We start from the raw sequence: 19,697 nt of genomic DNA, 5'->3' as shown, positions 1-19,697 counted from the left end.
ATATCACAAGGCACCAGGAGTTCAATAGTAAACTAAAAACAAAAAATGCCGTCTTCCTTAGGATGTTATATTGCAGTAGGGGAAACAGATACTAACCAAATAATCAAATGTAAATTGCAACCAAAACACAGTGACCTATGCTGTGAATGAAAAATACACAGTATGAGCACGTGTAACAGGAAATGTGATCTAAATAGGAAGGTCAGGAAGGCTTCCTTGACTAAGTGAAAAGTGAACTGAGATCTGGAGGGTAAGCAGAAGTCATCTAGGAATGAGAAGGACATTTATGCAGAAAAAAACAGCATAACTGATATATGACAAATGTGAGCATGGTGTATACATGAGAAATTAATAGTAGGACAATTTGGTTGGATTGGAAATGGTGGATGGTACAACATAAAACTGGAGAAAGCAGGGAAAGCTAGATCTTGCTGGACTTTGTAGGTCATATTAAGATTGTGTGTCTTTATCCTAAAAATCAATGCAGAGCATTGTATTTTGAGCAGGGAGGTGGTAAGAAGAGATTAGTATTTGGTAATGATAACTCTGAATGAAGCGTGGAGAACAAACTGGAAGGATGTAATTTGGGCAACAATAGTACTTTGTGTAGTTAATCATCACAAAAGTGAAATTTTATTTGAGACAGGAACTACCTTTTACGGTAATTATATCTGTGCCTTACATATAGAAGGGATTCAGTTTCATTGAAATATTTCATTCATCAATAAACTTATTTTGCTAAATAATTTCCTAAAACATACATCGAAAATTGGAGAACTAGAAGGGTCTAACCCACATCTTGCTATCCACCCAGTGTCTAACCTCTTCTACGACAGCCCTGACCAAAGGTAACCCATCCTCTGTTGAATGTGTCCAGAGACAGCAGACTGTTCTACTGTCAAAAACTTCTATTTTGTTTTCTTACACTTACATGAAATCTGTGTCTCTATAACTTCTACCCACCCGGCTATTCTGGATAACAATATTCTTAAAATAGACATTAAAAAACTGAAGATAAAAGTAGGATGGTTTCCTAGCTCAATCTTGTTTTCTTCAGCCTAAACACAATTCTTTATGCCTCTAAAATTCTTGACATAAATTTAAGACTCCCTCACCATCTCAGTGACCTTTTCCAATTCACCAGAATATAGTACTTAAGACCATGCTCTCCCTCACTAAGGACACAGTCTGCTGATTCTAAGACCGTGTTATGTTGTGGGGCAGCTATGTTGCACAACGGCTCATCTTGTGTTTACAACAATTTTCTCACATGAATTGCTATCAAGTAACAACCCCTCTATCCTACAGTGAAAAAAAGAAAAAAGAAAAAGAAACAGAAGTGTGACAGAGCAGATGCATAAATGTAAGAATTTATTGGTGTTAGCCCATTATATTATAGTGGGTGTGAATGCTGTATTTTGATATTTTTCCTTCCCAATTTTGCCTTAGCTGAAACTTTTACATTCATGTTTTCCCCATGTTCATCCAAGTTCTTGACAAAGTTATTAATCTCTAACAAAATTCTGTTGAAATAGTTGACTCTGGAGAGGACTTGCAAACTACCTTTTCTGGTAAATTAACTTTCAAATGAACATTTTGCTCTCAACTGTGAATTTTCTCAGCAATTTTAGGGAAATATAAAATGACATTCTACATGTAAATATCCATGCAAAACTCGTGTTCAAAGGGATTTGAAAAGGCCAGAGTAGAATTAACAGTAAGCTTTAATAACTGGCCATTTTTCTAGCTACTCTTGGTGAGTCAACAATTAGTCACTTCCAGGAAAAAAATAACAATAAATATTATCACAGAGGTTTATTAAGATTTTTTATATTCTGACTTGGTATTTTGTGTTTGTCAAAAATTATGTAAATTTGTACTCATTAAGGTCAACTTTATTGACTCTTTTCCTCCAAGGAAATGTTTTTAATCAAACCAAATGAAGCTTACACAACACCTAATTCTCATATATTTTATAATCAGAGAACTTAGCTCTTTCACGGGCTTACATATCATTCAGGCCAATCTTTTTGCCTATACTTGCACTGCTAGTTCATAAAGACACAAGGACTAGAACCCAAGCCTCCCTTTATGCTTTCTGTTACTTCCCTAAGAACAGAACAGAATAGAACAGAACAGAACAGAACAGAATAGAACAGGTCACCCCCCAGAACAGATGTGTGGATTCAGATGCCTTGTATAGCTCTTTCCAAACCATAATACTTTCTTACTCTTTCCATTTCTTAGCCTCTTATCCAACCAGTAGGTTTTCCTGTCATTTTCTATTAATCTTTATCTAAGATTTCCCTCATCTATTGATAACTATACACTGAAATCACTTGATGGACTATTTAAAAATAAACATATCTCTGTTGTACTTCCTGAAATTCTGATTCCTTAGATCTGGAGTGGGGCCGTCAGGAGGTACAACCAGATTTGGCAATCACTGTTTTAGAATCCACTTTGAAGTCAGACAAACCTGAGTCTGAAGCACTTTTACTAGTTGTGTAACCCTTATGTAATTTTCTTACCTGTTCTGTCTCATTTTTCTCATCTATGAAATGAAAAAGTAAAAATAATCTGCCCAAAGGGTAACTGTATTAACTGAAACATATATATACTAAGTGCAGTACCCAGCATATAGTAAGCATTAACAGAAGCTATTACCATTATGCTGGTCCCTGGCCATCCACAAACTAGGTCTAGTTGCAGAAATCAAAACCAAAAGTGATTACCCAAGAGATGTAGTTCACATCCAGGATCAGAACTCAGCTCTCTCCAACAAACCACACTTACCAAGATACTAACTCTGCCCCCACTTCCCCAACACCCACCATTCTCGAGACTGGGATCTACTCTGTAGAACGGAGCAACACCCAATTTGAAGAAAACCCTCAGGGCCACTGTAACTTTCTGATGACACTGTATAGGTCATGTAGTCCAACCTTCTTTTTGATCCAGCTTGTATGAGAAACCTGTAAATAAGCAAACTGATGATACCAAAAGGCCACTCAGCTATACGTTTGTGTTACATGGCTCAGTGCAGCTCCTGGATGCATTATTCAGACCAGCTATTTCCAAGCTTTCACTGCTCATGCTGTGGCCATTCCTTCTATTTGTGGTGGCATTCCACCTCTTCCAACCACTTCCATGCTAACTACCACATGAACTCTTTACTATTCTTCAAGTCGCTGCCCAAGGGTCATTTTCTCTCTTAGGCCTTGCTAGGGCCCACAACCCCAACAGTATCCTCATTTATACCTCCAAATTTTCCCCTCTTTCACATATTCTGAAAAATTTGGAGCCTCTTTCTCAAAGTTTCCCTTTTGCCTTTCACCATACCTCCTTTGGAACACTTAACTCATTACATCTTAGTGGCTTACCTATTTATCATATCTTTACCCGGCAGCACACTAAGTGGAAAAGCCCAACACTGCCTCTTATCCTTGGGAACCTTGAAAATGCATGAACAATACTGAAGAAAATTATTTCAAAAAAATACTCCTTCAGGAAAATATTCCTTTAGCAGTGGAAGCCAAAGAAAGTAGTCATGAGACAAATACATAAGCAAGTGACAACCCCATAAAGAAGTCTATATGATTTCCAAGGCAATGGTAGGCATTTTTTATTGTCTTTATAGTAACCAAATGGGTCCATGGAAGAAAATCAGAACAACTTATTTTTCCTACATCTGTAACTCAAAACTGTGGTTCTAATTTAAATATTTAGTTTGTACTATTAATATATTATGATAGCAATATGAATTTAGAATATGATAAATATTTCATGGGAGCAAGACTGCACTTAAAATAAAAAAAATGTTTCAATAAAGGGCTACTACAAAAGTGGATTACGTTACATATTATGATAAGGTTACATATGGCAACAAGGAATAACATGTCATGAGCAACCAGAAAGCAGTTAATAATAATTGGAGTAATTATTTCTTAAAAATATCCCAATATAAATGACCAGTTTGGTGCTCTTGGGGTATATCCAAAAGTTCATGAATGTCCCTTCATGCCATAATAAAAAACTAATTCATTCCAAATGATCCTAGCTGGTTTCTGTCAACTAATTGCCCTGGAGACTTTTTTTTTTTGAGACTTTTAACTATGATGTAATTTTTGACTCAAGTTGACCTTTCTTTCCATCTATAAACTGCTTTTTTTTTTTTTTTAAACATTGTCTCTAAAAGAAGCTATGGGTTCAAAAGAAGGAAGCTGGGGAATTTTTTTTTCCATATAACTAAAGGGACCACCAAAAGTATAGTATCCATACTGATACTTTATCCAGATATCCTTATGCTTAACTCAAATCTTTCCTTTTATATGTCATCATCCTTCATTATACCCTTCCTAGAAATGAACTTTCTTCTGTTTTCAGTGGGAATGTGGTCTTTACTTAGAAATCTACTCTCTCTGTAACAGAGAGAAGAAAGCAAGATTGATACATGATCGTTCTGTCCTGATTTTGTCTACCTTGTCTTTCCTGTGCCAAAAGCTCAGAGAGCAGAACAGATTCACTTCTAGACGATTTGTCTATCTGGAAAAGTTAAAGTTCAACATAAATGGCAGTCAGAACTGCATATGAACACTTTCAAGGGTTTCTAAAGGCAATGCTGTCTAGTGAATAGTCACCAGATTAAAAGGTATGAAATTTTTCTTTTATGTTTTTTTAAGAACTTTTATTGAGATACAGTTAACATACAATAAGCTGCATATATTTAGATTGTACTATTTGGTATCCCAATCGCCCAATTCATTCCCCCCCAACACTCCCCGCTTTCCCCACTTGGTGTCCATATGTTTGTTCTCTATATCTGGGTCTCTATTTCTGCCTTGCAAACCAGTTGATTTGTACCATTTTTCTATATTCCGCATATATGTCTTAACATACGATATTTGTTTTTCTCTTTCTGATTCACTTCACTCTGTATGACAGTCTCTAGGTCCATCCATGTCTCTACAAATGTCCCAGTTTCATTGCTTTTTACAGCTGAGTAATATTCCATTGTGTATATGTACCACATCTTCTTTATCCATTCATCTTTTGATGGACATTTAGGTTGCTTCCATGTCCTGGCTGTTGTAAATAGTGCTGCAATGAACACTGGAGTGCATGTGTCTTTTTGAATTATGGCTTTCTCTGGGTATACGCCCAGCAGTGGGATTAAGGTATGAAATTTTTACCACAGCTAACACCTGTGACCTCTACCAAGCTCACTTGTCTCCAAAACCTAACATTGAAGAATTTAACAGAACAGTAGTAAAAATGTCCTCCACTTTCCATCATGGAACTGTTCTAAAAGGTAAAAACATATGAAGTAAAAATTATCTGACCTCTTCAGCTGAAAACCATAATTAAAATGGAATTTTAAAAATTCACCTATGACGTTCCTGTGGATATTCACACCTATCCCTTTTCCTCTACTCCTTTCTGAGGCCCAACAACAAGGACCTACTCTCAAGAGTTAGAGAGCATTTGACTGTACGTCATTCTTACATTTTCCTCCTGCTACAGGAATGATCCAGGCACAGGCACAAGCAGGAGTGAAATGTATTTGCAGAGACTGGTTGCTAGAAAAGCTGAGAAAGGCCTTGTTTCTCCTGCATCACAGGTCCAGCATATCTGGTCACAATTACTGAGTATTCAGTCACCTCTTAGCTACTCTTCATCAGAAACAATCATTCTTGTATCTTTCTTCCTCATCCTCCCACCATTTTCAATTTCTCAATATTCCTCCTAAAATTTAGAAGCCAAAACAGATATACTAGTAACCTGAGCATAAGGAGTAATTTTTGGAAGGAAACAATACTCGTAGCAATGGTACCCATTCACTTGGTTAGAATTTTAATCAGACTATCCATAATGACATATATTAAATATAAGATTCAATATTAAGATTTTTCTTGCATGTCTGTCAAGCATAACCTACTTAAACATATCTATTGTACAACTACCAAATTCAATCCTGTTAGTTAATAACATTTTTAACTGAATGTATAAAAGTGTGTTTAAGTTCTGTCTTTGTCTTTGAAATACTAGCAATTTTAGCTAACTCAGCATCTTTTAACCATAACTTCCAAGTCTGAATCAAGTTGACTTTCTTCTAGTCTTTCTTCAAAAAAAAAAAGAAAAAAATATATATATACACACACACACTGTCTCCAAGAAGTTATCAATTCTAAGAGTAAGAATGGCCCAAATACCTAACAGAGTAGGTAAAGTAAAGCTGGACTAAATGAATGGATCATTTGTTACAGATCATTTACTAAGACTTCCTGATGCACACATATTTAAGCATCAGACTCTTCTGACAAACTCTTCAGTGTTTAATTGGTCAACTTACAGTAGCCACACTGGTTCATCTGCTCGTAAAACAACACATGAAATAAAATATAAGATGATATATTGGTATAAGAGAGAAAATGTAAATAAAGTTTAATCTTTTTTCCCTAAAAAACTAACATCAAGCAAGATCAAAATATCACATCTTGGACTTTCTTAAAAAAGTAAAAGAGCAAACAAATAGGAAACCAAGGGTAAATTTCTAAGATACTCACTGCAGTACAATCTGTGATACAAAGAACAGAACTAAAAGACCAACAGTGGAGAAATATAAAAAATATTATCATACATATTATGGGATAATGTAGCCATCAAAAATAAAATAAATTAAACTTGTGTAATGGAAATGAAATAATATCTGTGATATACTTTTGAATTAATAATATGCATGTATATAAATGTTTACATATACTGGCACAAATATAGATATAGAAATTGACATAGATTTTATACATACAGTTGGTTATCTCTTAGAAGTGGAGAAGTTTCTAATTTTGTATCATTCAATATGTACACATATTATTTAAAAAGTTGCCAACATTGGGAGAAAAAGTTGCCAATGTTGAGAGGAAAAGTCACCAACACTGGGGGAGTGATTAATAAATTAGTAGACAAATAAATGATGAAGAAAGCAAACAGGATGCTAACTCATATATATGGAATCTAAGAAAGCAGTACTGATGAACCCAGTGACAGGGCAAGAATAAAGATGCAGATGTAGACAACAGACTTGAGGATGGGAGGGCGGGGCGGGGCAAAGAGGAAGCTGGGAGGCAGTGAGAGAGTAGCGTTGACATATATACACTACCAAATGTAAAACAGATAGCTAGTGGGAAGTTGCTGCATAACACAGGGAGATCAACTGGATGATGGGTGATGACTTCAAGGGCTGGGATAAGGAGGGTGGGAGGGTGTCATGGGAGAGAGGGGATATGGAGATATATGTATAAATACAGCTGATTCACTTTGGTGTACCTCAAAAACTGGCACAACAGTGCCAAACAATTATATTCCAAAAAAGAGCTAAAAAAAAAAAAAAAAAAAAAAGGAAGCAAACAGGGGCCTTGCACAGACCCATGAAGACAGTGTGCTGTGAACTGAGGTATATGTTTAAACACTCTGTACCTAACATCAGAAACATAGTTCTCTAAATCCTTTGTTTTTACAGAGAGGATTCACTGCTAGTGTTCTATAAAATTTGTCCTCTTCACATGAACCTCAATCTTTGGTTTGCTTGATGAAAAGTTTATAAAAGGCCAAAGAATTTGGGGCTAAAATTTGAAAACTACTGCCAATTGAAAAGCAATTAATTGTGAGCTTAAATATTTTTGAAACCATAATGAAGAAAAAATGTGTACTATAATTTGCAAACTATCTTTTTAAATACTTCAGAATTTATACATTGCACAAAATTAGGCATTAACTTCTCCTAGTTACTGGAAACTTTTAGTCATCAGCAAACATTCACAAATATACTTCAATATCAAAACATTCTTAGCTTCAACAGCATTTCCTGAAAGAAATGAGTCTAGCAGTGTCATGAATTTGTCTAGTATAACTTGCCATTAGAAAGAAGGGAAGTAACACAAGCTGTGGTCTTCACACTCATTTCTTTCTCATCTTACTTAATCCTCTCCTCAAAATAATAATAATAATAATAACAATAATAATAAAAATCCTAAAAGAGAGTAATTAGGTTAAACTATGCCAAACTGCCATTTTTATAAGTCAAAATATTTCAATATTGGAATTTTCATGTAGTTCAATTTAATAATACAATTCTCAATTTAATACTGAGGAAACTAAGGCTTTGAAGATTTCAATAAAGATACAGCTATTGAGAGGTAAAGTCAAGATTTCAACTCAGGGCAATTTGTCCACAAAATCCCTGTTCTTTTCAATACAGTATATTGTTGCCACTGATACTCTGAAATTTTTACAGATATTAATTTATTTGAAATTTAAGCTAATAGTTGCTCCATGCTTAGGAAGAGGCAATAGCAGGCACCTGGTTTTAATAAGAATTAGAATGAATGTCACATAAGACTGTAACAAATTAAATTTCATATATATAAAATCTGTGGGTTGAACAAAGTATATTTCCTTCTTTAAGCATGACACACTGAAGCTTTTAAAACCAGTACAAGTCTAAGACTAGTTTTCTTCAGGCAAACCAAAATTAAACAAACCTTGTAGATCCACTATGATCCAGGATAATAAACTTTTTCAAGATTTTCATTTGACTCATTCTTCCCTCTTTTGCATTTAAAAAAATGTACAAGATCAAAATAGCTGAATAGTTCAATGATGGGTTCTAGGTAATCCAAGCCAAGGCCCAAACTCCAGAAAATTCTATTGTAGGTAACAAATGTAATATAGAGAATGAGGAACAACAAATGCCATTTCTCAAGTGGCAGAAGAACTTTCTTACTGAAGCTCTACATTCTTGTGGTTCAATGAGTCATTTTTTTCCCCAGTTGGAATCCATTAGTATAGACCACTGATGATATTTGCTTGGTTTTCCCTTTACATATTCTGAGCTATGGGAAAAAAAGAAAAGAAAAATGTATCTTCACGTTTGTTTGCATAACTCTAAGCACTTTACAAATGTGCTTTGGAGCCTGTGCTTTTCAAACCAACAGAATTAACAAAGCTCAAAGGCTCAAAGTAACTTAGCTAAAGCAACATGGCCAAGGAAAATCAGTGAGAGGTAAAAACTCTCATCACCCTATCTCATCAGTATTTTCAATACACAGTTCTTATTTTCTTGCTCCACAACTGTCTCTTCTTGGGGCCTCCTTGAAATCCATGTTCCTATAAGAGGTGGCGTGACAGGGAGTTCACTCAGGATAAAATGCTGATTGGAAGGCACGTTACAGAAGGTATACTGGCGGAAAGGACATCAACAAAGAGCACCAAAAGTATAGTGCAGTGGTTGGGGGAGGGAGGAGGGGAGAAACTTGTTTGGATTATTACCACTGCAGATCCTTCCAATGGACCAGAGTTTCTAAGATTATATTAAAGAAAATTACTTGAAATCTGAAATCAGCTATTGATAATACTATCATAGGGAAAACAACTATAGTCAGAAAGGCATTCACCATAGATCATTTCTTAAATTTATCTTGGTGTTGATGTACCCATTTTTTAAAAAAATCTCAGATATATTAGATGCTTTCACTTTGTGTACATCATTCATCTCTTCTTGCCTTAAACTATATCAGACCTCTGATACTTTTGATATGTGTCTGGAGACATTTAACAGTTTCCAAATCCATGAAAATCATCAAAGCATGCAACTTTTCCCTAGAAAATATACATGTTAGATTCATTTATCCATAGATAGGAGCCACTGTCAAATTCAATTTTCCAATTTCTAAAAATGCAAATTCTATTGATCATGGAAACATCATTTTCTTCTTAATCTATCTACTTTTTCTTTAATCCCATTGCCAGAACCGAAAAGAAACTATATTTCACAAAACTAACTATTTATTACATCGACTTTTATCACATCACAAAGCTGCATCAAGACATGGATACAAAGAAGTAAGGTAGGCTCACTCCATATCTAGGTAATTTACTCTTACACTAAAGTTTCACTCTTCATTCATGCCTTGGCAGTTATTAATTACAACATGCCATAGTCCTTTAGGATTCCACTTCAATAATCAATACTGTAAATGTAAAGCATTTTAGATGTTAAGGGCCACTTGTCACTTTTCTGTCATGAAATGAAATCTTCTCATTTCTTTGTGCAAATTGTCCTTTATGACTCCCAGAGGAGCTCTGTTAGAATACCAATGGCAGGGGCCTCAAAAGCTGGGAGGAATGAATAGGGGACAGAAACAATATGTAATAATAACCATTATTTTTTATATCTGTGATGCTTTCAATTCTTCAAAGTAGTTCCCTAGCTGTGAAGTCATACCTAATCCTCAGTACAACACCCTGAGATAAGTAGGACCATTTCATCATGTTTTAATGGGAGGACAGAACAGTGAAGTGAATTGCTGTATGTGAATATGAAGGATGAGAGGAAAGGGAAGAAAAGGAAAGCTGGCATTTTTGGAACTCTTATTACATAAAAGGCTTTGTGAAAGGTACTTTAATCCACGAGCAAATTATTTACAATTTCTGTGCTTTAGCGTCCTCTTTTGTAACAGAACCTCCCTTGTCGATTAGTCAGGACTCTGACACTGAATGTATACAGGATTTATCATGTCTGGCCCATGAGGACGTTCCCGTGAATGCCAGCACTAGCTATTATTGTTACTATTTCTTTTAATTTTCTTTAAGGGTCACAGTAATCTTGTGAGACAGGCATTATTTCCCTTGTTTATCTGCTGAAGACTCCAAAGTTCAACGAAGATTAATAAAGCTTTTCTAAATAAAATATGTTCTACCTCAAGATGAAATTCCACTCAGTAATCCTAACCAAGCTGCTACAAATTTTGTGCCAATTATAAACAGCAACGGATAGCCTTCCTTCACCCAGAAGGATGGGGGGGGGGGGGGGGGCGGGGCAGCCAGAGGTCAGTCAAAGGAAAGGAAAAGTCTCTCTGTCTTAAAGGCCATCTGTCATACACTCAGCAGGTTCCTTCCATCTTTATATTTCTCTGAATTCCTTTTAATATTTTTATTGATAAAAATATATATTACTATTTACTGTTATTAATAGTATGAATACCATTATTGCTAAATAATATTACTTAATATTTACAGCGATGCTATCCTTTGCTAAGCACATATGCACCAATTGCTAAAAATTTCACTTGCATTTTCTCATGGAATCTTCACAACTAACCTAAGAGGAAGGTTTAAGTTTAACTTTATAGATGACTTAAACTTAGTCTCAGGGAAGTCATTTGCCAAAATCATAAAGGGAGATAAATGCCTGAGCCAGGATTCAAACTCATATCCATATAGCTCCAAACTTACGATCTTGTGAATAAAGAATTAAGGAGGATTGCTTTTCCTCTGCAGAATTACCTAGGTGCTTTTCCAATCAGTTTTATGATCGACACAGTGCTTAGCAGGATGCACTAGAAACACTGACCAGAGTCAGAAGACCTACTGTCCAATTCAACTTTCCACTGAGTCCATAAAGAAGGCATTTCCCTACTAATTCCATCTATCAAATGAGATAAATGAACTAGAACAACACCTAAGGTACCTATAACAATCTGCAGTTCTGCAAGCTTCATTCCCCCAGGCTGGGTGTTCCCTACGAGAAAGCATACAGCCTCCAGAACTGTGAGGAAATAAATTTCTGTTGTTAAAGCCATCCAGTCTGTGGTCCTTTGTTATGGAAACCTGAGCAGATTAATGCAGTAGGAATCAGTTAGGCTGAGGTGTACAAGTCTGCTTCAGGTTTATGAGCTATCTGTACAGTATCTTCTTACCTTTACTTATTAATACAAAAACATACAAACAGTCTGACCCAGAGCCACTGTGGTGGGATGCATAAGAACCTTAGACAAGAGTAGAACAGTCCAGGCTCTAACCCTCTGTGTCTCAGAACTTCCCTGGAGGAGCAGCGTGATTGAAAGTGTGGTCTTTAGTATGAGAAAAAATGTGGGCTCAAATTCTCCAGCTGTTAGCTGTGTGACCTGGGGGAAGTTACCTAACCACTCAGATTTGTTTCTCAATTGTGTAAAAAGTGATCATTCCAATCCTCCAGGGTTAATATAAGGATTACGTTAAATATGTAAGGATTAAATGAGATTATAATAGAAAAGAGCAAAGAACTGACTGTGTCTGGTACACAATATGTGCTTAACAAATGGTTATAGTTGTTATTAGGTTGAATTACATACAATGGCTGATATATGATTATTTTTGTTTTATCAAAATGGCAATTCCATATGGTTCAGCCTACAGTAATACTAATATTGCTTAGAGGCAGAAGAGCCCAATGGTTAAGAGTACAAATTCTAGAGTCAGGATGTGTGGGCTAGAGATCTGGCTGTGTCACTCACTAGCAAGTTAGAGAACTTCTCTAATTCAATTCTTAGCTGCAAAATTAAAAATTAGAAATACCTACTCCATAGGATGGATGAAAAGATTAAATAAATTAATCCAAGCAAAGCTCTTAGACTAATGCCTGGTACATAGTCCTCAATAAATGTAATCTGCTATTGACATTATTAATAATGAAATGAAGGAAGTAGGTTTGAAATTAATTCCAAATTCCAATTCTATGCTGTTTTGGATGGTATTGATAAAAGAGAATTATACAGTGGGGCATTTAGCTGAATATAACAAAGAGATTAAACATTGTGCTAAAATTCTGCCAAACATCGTGGAATCAGAAAAAAATAAAAATAAATCTCATAATCCTTAACAATTTGTCTAAAACAAGTCTAAAGCAACCATAATGCTGGAAATATATGCTATCTTGGGTGAAAATCAATAATTTTCCATAACTTGTTAAATTGCTAAACATCTTTGAATATCATTTCACATAAGATGAAAAACGAGTGGTCTACAAAGTATGGGGTTAAATGGGTCTTGCATATATCTACAGAGCTGTTAATTATAATGGGCTGGATATTGGACTGAGAGCAGGAATGAACCAGGATGGTGACCAAGCCCCTGAGGGGGTGATTACCAGCAAATCACTTCCACCTTGTTTTTCTATTTGGGAAAATGAGGAAGAAATCTAAGTAAAGATTTCAAAGCTCTCTTTCCAGTCTAAAATTATATGAGTATCTATTGTAAATGTATTAAGTACATAATGATTGCATCAATTTAATGTAACTCATTTTACCTGTCAATAGATAAGTAAACTGTTTTCAGTTAGCAGAATGTTAAGAATAAACACAAGTAAACAAACAAAAACCAACTTATTTAAAAGTATCCTCTGAATTGAAACCACAATATTCTGTGCAATAAAAGGAAAGAGTTAATGATCAAGCCTTTTCTGAAATTGACAGGAGGCATATACTCCTTCTCAGCAGAATTAAAGCTGCCTAGGCCAGCTGTAAAACCAACACTGACTTAAAATCCTAGGTCCGTTTTCCCAGGGACTCCAATCTCCGACCTTAAGAAACTCACATGACATCAGATTTCTGTCTCTGAAAAATGTTAACTATGATACAACTCCTAGGACTCTTGAGAGGGTAAGTTGTTAATGTTTCTGAATCACTTGAAGGATAATGATTGACCAAAGAAGGATCATCACTGTAAGACTAGAAAAAGCCTCAATGCTCACAACTTCCTTCCAGTCGACATTAGGTATCTCAATAAGAGTTTAAAAAACAAGAAAAAAAAAATCTTCATGACCATGCTGCAGATCTAAAATAATAATTGTTAGATGAAGCAAAAATAAATTAAATTCTCATCATGGAACCATGAGAAAAGCTAGGTTGAAACTGAACGATCCATACACAAATGTTAGCTTTGGGGAAAAATACATAAAACGAAGACACATTGAATCTAGTACCATAAACTGCATTCTCTTCTCAAATTAAAACGTTTATATAGATGAAATTATATCCTTTAATTGTTAAAATGCCAGAAATAGAACTCAGAAATAGATGAACATGAATATGAAGGCTTCTATAAATACTATTCTGAGTTAAATTGCCCCAACATTTCAAAAAATTTAGGAAACGAAATTTCTCAGAGTCTGTCACAACACGTTAGCACTTGTTATTAAAGTACTAAATACATTTCCATTCCTTGAAAATAAATAAAGCAAAGGCAGGTTTCATCTTAAGTAATCAATAGAGTCTTTTATCTGAAACATCATTATGGGAAGGTGAAGAAAGTCATTGGTGTGTTTGCTTGTGTGTTTGTTTTGGCTTTCCTCAAAAGACATTTTTTCCCTCAGCTAATTTTAAGATTCCAGCACTCACAGCATGTCATAATTAAACATCTCCTAGGAAGTACCCAGTCTGATTAGCACATTAACTCAGGCATAAACCAGCCGTGACCATGCTGCCTCAAGGCCTGGATCAGACCAGTCTGGGAAAAAACAATTCTGACGAAAACTCCTAGTAAGACATATTAAATCCCAACATTATTTTATCTTCCAGCAGTTAAGATCTTCTTTTCCCTATCAGTTCTTATGTAATTTTTTTTTAACCCTTAATTTTGGTCTGAGAACAGTGACCTAGCCTACTAGTAATAAAAATGGATACTCCAGTTCTGAGACTTAAATACTTTTACCTTCATTCTCAAAGGCTCCCACCCCCAGGAAGCTCAGAAGATTAGGGAGAAGTCAGAGATATTTTTATCATCACATGCCAATAACTAGAGTGCACAACTTCCTACCCAATATTAACTCCTGTTCAGGAGAGAGGAAGCAAGAGGACTACCCACATCCTGATGTCTTTTTATTGGGCTGACTGGTGACTAGCTGTTCGCCTTAAAGCGAATTCATAAGTGCATTTGGCCATGAAGGTAGGAAAGTCTCCCTGACAGCCAACACGTGAATCCACTTTTTCATCTGTAAAATTTTATGAAATTTAAACATGGGCCAAGTATTTCCGACGAAAATTTAGTGACTGAATTATGATGTACATAAGTGTAAAACACATACTATATTTCAAATAGGCAAAAATAATGTAAAATATCTCATTAATCATTTAAAAAATACTGACCACATGTCAAATGTTTCAATCTATTACAACACTTTGGATATATTATTTTACATAAAATATCTTGCTAAAGTTAATGCCACTGGCTTCTTACTTTTTTGAAGTACTACTGGAAAATTTTAAATTACATATAACACATTATATATCTACTGGGCAGCACTGATAAAGAGTAATACTAACCAGTGACATAAGTATCTGAGATGGGCCAGTGAAATTGTTTAGAAAATTTGTGTAGTATGAGGAAAAAGCAAAAGGCCAGACAGCACTGCATTCAAATCCTAGCTTTGACACTGACCATCCAAAGATACTTGAGGAAATCATTCATTCAGATTCCTCAGCCTATACCTCCCCAGGTGCAAATGCAAAGAATAGTTTCCTAGCTTAAACACTATATTTGTAAAGTGACTAGTATATCATCAGTATAAACAGCTGAATAAATCATATTTCAATAGAAAGCAGAGATTTCAGACCACTACAAAGAATTTACTGATTCTCAATGTCTATGTCTTTCTGCAAATGAGCTATACCCTGTGGACCCTGTCTTCCTATAATACTAGTCCAACTTTATTATTACCTTACATTTTACAGATGAATAACAGCAACCTTGGACTAAAGGCTATTATCAAAATGTTCAATAAATTGAAGTACTGTTTCCATTTGTGTTTTAAAGTGGTAACAATCAAATTCATTTCCAGAAATACCATGGTGATTTTTATGAACTTAAAATTTACCTAAAAGAGACTTATCATATCAGAATTACCTATGTCCTTTTCAGGATTTCTACAGTTCTATCATGGTAGGACCATGTTCTTGTGAGTGTTTGGTAGGCTCTAAGAAAAACTGCTGTAAGGCAGTAAGTTCATCATATACAGTCATTAAACATGTAAAAGTTGGGAACATGCAAGATTTATTTTAAAATTAATTATATCTCATTATTACGCTGTATTTCTCTACAATTTGAAAAATGCCTGCAGATGCTTTTTACTACGAAAAAAATACCATAATCATCAAAGGTTAGAAAGGATAAGCCTAAGACAAAATTAAATGCTCCTTCATTAAGCAAATAGTCAAACTACAGACAGAATTCCTTTTTCACTAAAAGGATGGATGATATGTATTCCAAATAGTATAGGTAAATTAATGACTAGAAAATTCATATAGGTGATTACTGAAAAGTGAGACGTTTAGAAGTCCTTTCTTCTTTCTTCATGATGCCAAGAAGAAAAGCTGTTTCTTTCCAAAGTGACTCTTCATAAAATGTTGACTCCTGACTACATGGGTTAAGGCTCAAATTACTACGATCATTCTTATGTTTCCATGAAAACTAATTTACAATGACCCTTCTCTTCTTCAGTCTGCCTCTTGCACTTTTTACTCACTGTCTTCCATTTAGTCCTTTTATTATTTTTGTCTTCATTCATCTGATCAATATTTATTGAGCCCCTACTATGTACCAGCTGTTCTGCAGGCCTCACCATTGAACCTCACTAGACTGTCATATTACTCAAACAAAACCACTAAAGTGGGATGAGGTAGAGAGAGGTGAAACATATTTTTTTAATTAGCTGGGTTATGTGTGTGTGTGTGTGTGTGCACGCACACACGTGCATGTGTATTCTTCATATCTGATTTGTCACCAAAATAAATTTGAAGTTGCTACACAGCATCCAAACTCACAAAAAATTAACTTGTTGGTTGCCAACATAATTTTTAAATAAGTTATCATTTCAGCTTATACTATGTCATAGATCTGAAATCCAAAGTTCAATTATGGCTTTCAAAGTCGTCTAGGCTTAGAGTTTATATTATTATAACTACGTCCTGATCAACATTTACCATTTTTGAAGACAAATTCCATCGTAACTCTCAAGAGTTTTCTCCAAGTTGTTCATCAAGTTATATAATAAGTCAGATACATGTCCCACTGAAAAACCTCATGTTTGCTAATTTACACCTAAGGGGGAATTTCTAGGAAACAAAATAACATGATAGGCCAGTAAACCTTCATGTGTTTCTTAGAGAAAACATCTTCTTAACTTGTTTATTGAATTTTAAGTATTTACTTACTGGAGTTTCCTTTAGATTGTAAACAACTTGAGGACAAAGGGGAGGTGTTACTTTCTATATGCCCATTTGAAAAGTAAAGGTTTCATGACAGTTTTCTGGGCTGGATGGAAGGTTGGTTGGAAGAAAGAAAGAAATGTTCAGACAGGAATTTACAATAAAATGAATTTAATCTTTAAGACTATTTTTATCAATCTATTAGTTGAAAATACAGATGTTGGGTGATTATAATGTATCAATGTAGGTTCATCAAATTGTAACAAATGTATCACTCTGGTAGAGGATGTTGATAATGGATGCCTGCATATAGGAGAACATATGGGAAATCTCTGTGCCTTCCCCTCAATTTTACAGTGAACTTTAAAACTCTAAAAAAATGCTTTAACAAAATAGTTGTTAAACTTTAAAAGTATCAACTGTGTGAACAACAGACAATGAAGATAGTACCTTACTGTATAAAATGAAATATAAATCAATTAATTCGGCCTCAATTTATGGCAATTTATTGCCAAACACTACTACAGGAATTGAGGTTTAAAGATAAATGAGATCTGTAACTACAAAGCAGGAAATGGAAGGCTGGTTCCACTGAATTCATCTGAACTAATCATAATTTTGAATAGTCATTAAACCATGAAAAAGGAAATGATGCATCTCCTATTTAGAATGTATTTTCTTCCCCAATGAAAAGGAATGACAAAATCTGCTTTTTCAGATGCCCTAAGACTCTTCAGTATGTTTTATACTTTTTGCTTGTCGCTTAGAAAAAGCTGTCTCCTTATACAAAATAAGATGACCTCAGTGCCACTGCCTTTTGTTCAGGAGACAAGTAGGAAGGGGAAGGAGAGAAACAACGAGAACAGAAACGTCAGGGAACAGAGAAAAGAAAAATATCAACATGAGATAAATCAGAACAAAGTTTTGCACAATATTGTTCTCCTATTAGACCAGAACACTGGAACACGAATCAGCCACTAACCTAGGGCAAGCAGCTAAGAAATGCCCAGGATGAATAACTGCCTTAGACACACACACTTTGTGAGAACCGACAGTAAAAGGAAACAGTGTGGAAATTCTCCGGATAAGCTTATGAGCAGACTGAAGTCTTGATTAGTGAAAACTAAGTCTGCTGTTGGTTGGTCCTCCTAGTGAAGGCTATCCTCAGGGCACTTTGCAGCTGGCAAGCAATAACAACTTTTCTCAGGTACCACTAGCCTAACCGTTCACTTTAGAAGATACTATCTTTGGGTCTTAAAAGAGTCAATCATTTTAATCTGGACCAGTGTAAATGATAACTCATGAAAACTTGACCACTTTAGAGAATAACAAATGCTTCTTAAGTGAACAACCCACCCAATGTTTCTTTAATGATGGAAAAATTGACCAAGCCTGGTAGCATCATCTGCCCACGTAAAACCCATTCCACACGTTGCCCAAGTTCCACTTACCCCCAACATCTGGTGGAGGTAGTGATACTCTGGCCCTTGGTTATACAGCAGGAATGCTTTCCAGAAAAGCAGGACGTTCAGGGAGAGCCAGATAAGCTAAATCATACGAAGGGAGAGAGAGAAAAAACAAATTCCCTGATGAATGGAAACCTCAAGTACGCATACATTCGTTGGACACAATACTTTCAATGGAACCTCAATTAGCCATTTACAAAAAAGCATTCTCAATTGACCTGCAAGCTGAAAACTCCTCAGAGGAAAACCTATCTGACCTCACTCAGCCCCTGCACACCTGAGATTAAGCATTTGGGACGCAAACAGGTCTTCGCAGATATCCCCTGCAGGACAAAATGAGACTAAGACATGAGCGACATCACCAAGTCCCAAGCGTTGTATGTTGTTAAACTTCAAAAATATCAATTGTATGAACAACAGATAATGCAAAAATAGGACTTGGCTGTATAAAGTAAAATCCAACAGAAGCGATCTGGGAAAAGAGCTAAGGGGATAAACATGTTTCAAGGGTTAAGGAAAAGCCTGTATTCACTAGCAGTGAGCGCTTCTCCCTTCCTCCACATCCGCTCTCCTATCAAAGTGTAGGAAAGTTCCCCAGCATTTGGAGGAAGGGAGGGAGGGGATGGTTATTATCTCTAGGTATTCCCGGCAGAAAGTTTTTGTTAGTTGAGAATGTCTGCGTTAGAGACAAAACTTCCAGCTTCCCACCCGCGCTCGCTCAGAGAATGAATCAGAATCGCTGCCCCCGAGACAAAACGCCTGGAGAGCCTCGCCCGCCATCCTACCAGGCAGAGGTGTTTAACCCCTTCGTTGGCCAGCCAGCTCCTCCAGGACACAGCCATGCCGCCGGCCCCGCCGCGCCGCGCTCTCCGCCCGCCGGTCCGACAAGCAGCGGCGGCCGCCGGGGCAGCGGTTCCCGTGGTGCGGACTGCGGGGGGGCCGGGTGGGGACGGAGGGTCAAAGACTGAGTGGAAGCCCGGAGCCGGCGCCGCGCCAGCCCGGGCGGGGTGTGCGCCCCGGAGCCGGGTCTTCCGGGCGCCGCCGACCCGGCCCCGCGCAGGGTCTGCGCGGCGCCCTCGGCAGCCAGGACCCCCGCTCCGAGCGCGCGCTCCCCGGCTGCGCGAGTCCGCCCCGCCGCGCCGGCCCCTTTGTCTGGGGGCGAGCCTGTTGTTGTGGCTGCCGCGGTGCAGGATGTCCTGGGCTGGGATCTGGG

The 19,697-nt window shown here is 36.5% G+C and overlaps 1 protein-coding gene across 2 annotated transcripts in view; it reads right to left on the bottom strand.

Moving 5' to 3' along the window:
• The window catches only part of NOX4 (NADPH oxidase 4), a 155,432-nt gene extending 136,010 nt beyond the window's left edge, over nucleotides 1–19,422 (bottom strand). Inside the window, exons 1-2 of one of the 2 annotated variants that reach the window (XM_057750659.1) lie at nucleotides 19,270–19,422; nucleotides 18,470–18,565 (exon numbers count right to left, since the gene is read on the bottom strand). In XM_057750659.1, the coding sequence (XP_057606642.1) occupies nucleotides 18,470–18,565; nucleotides 19,270–19,326 (153 nt within the window). In that variant the 5' untranslated portion in view covers nucleotides 19,327–19,422. The remainder of the gene's footprint in view (nucleotides 1–18,469; nucleotides 18,566–19,269) is intronic. The other variant, XM_057750660.1, reaches the window with a different exon arrangement.
• Nucleotides 19,423–19,697: the final 275 nt, after the last annotated feature.

This window comes from Hippopotamus amphibius, chromosome 9, assembly GCF_030028045.1.
Source record: "Hippopotamus amphibius kiboko isolate mHipAmp2 chromosome 9, mHipAmp2.hap2, whole genome shotgun sequence".
Lineage (NCBI taxonomy): Eukaryota > Metazoa > Chordata > Mammalia > Artiodactyla > Hippopotamidae > Hippopotamus > Hippopotamus amphibius.
This window is presented reverse-complemented; position numbering and strand designations above follow the sequence as displayed.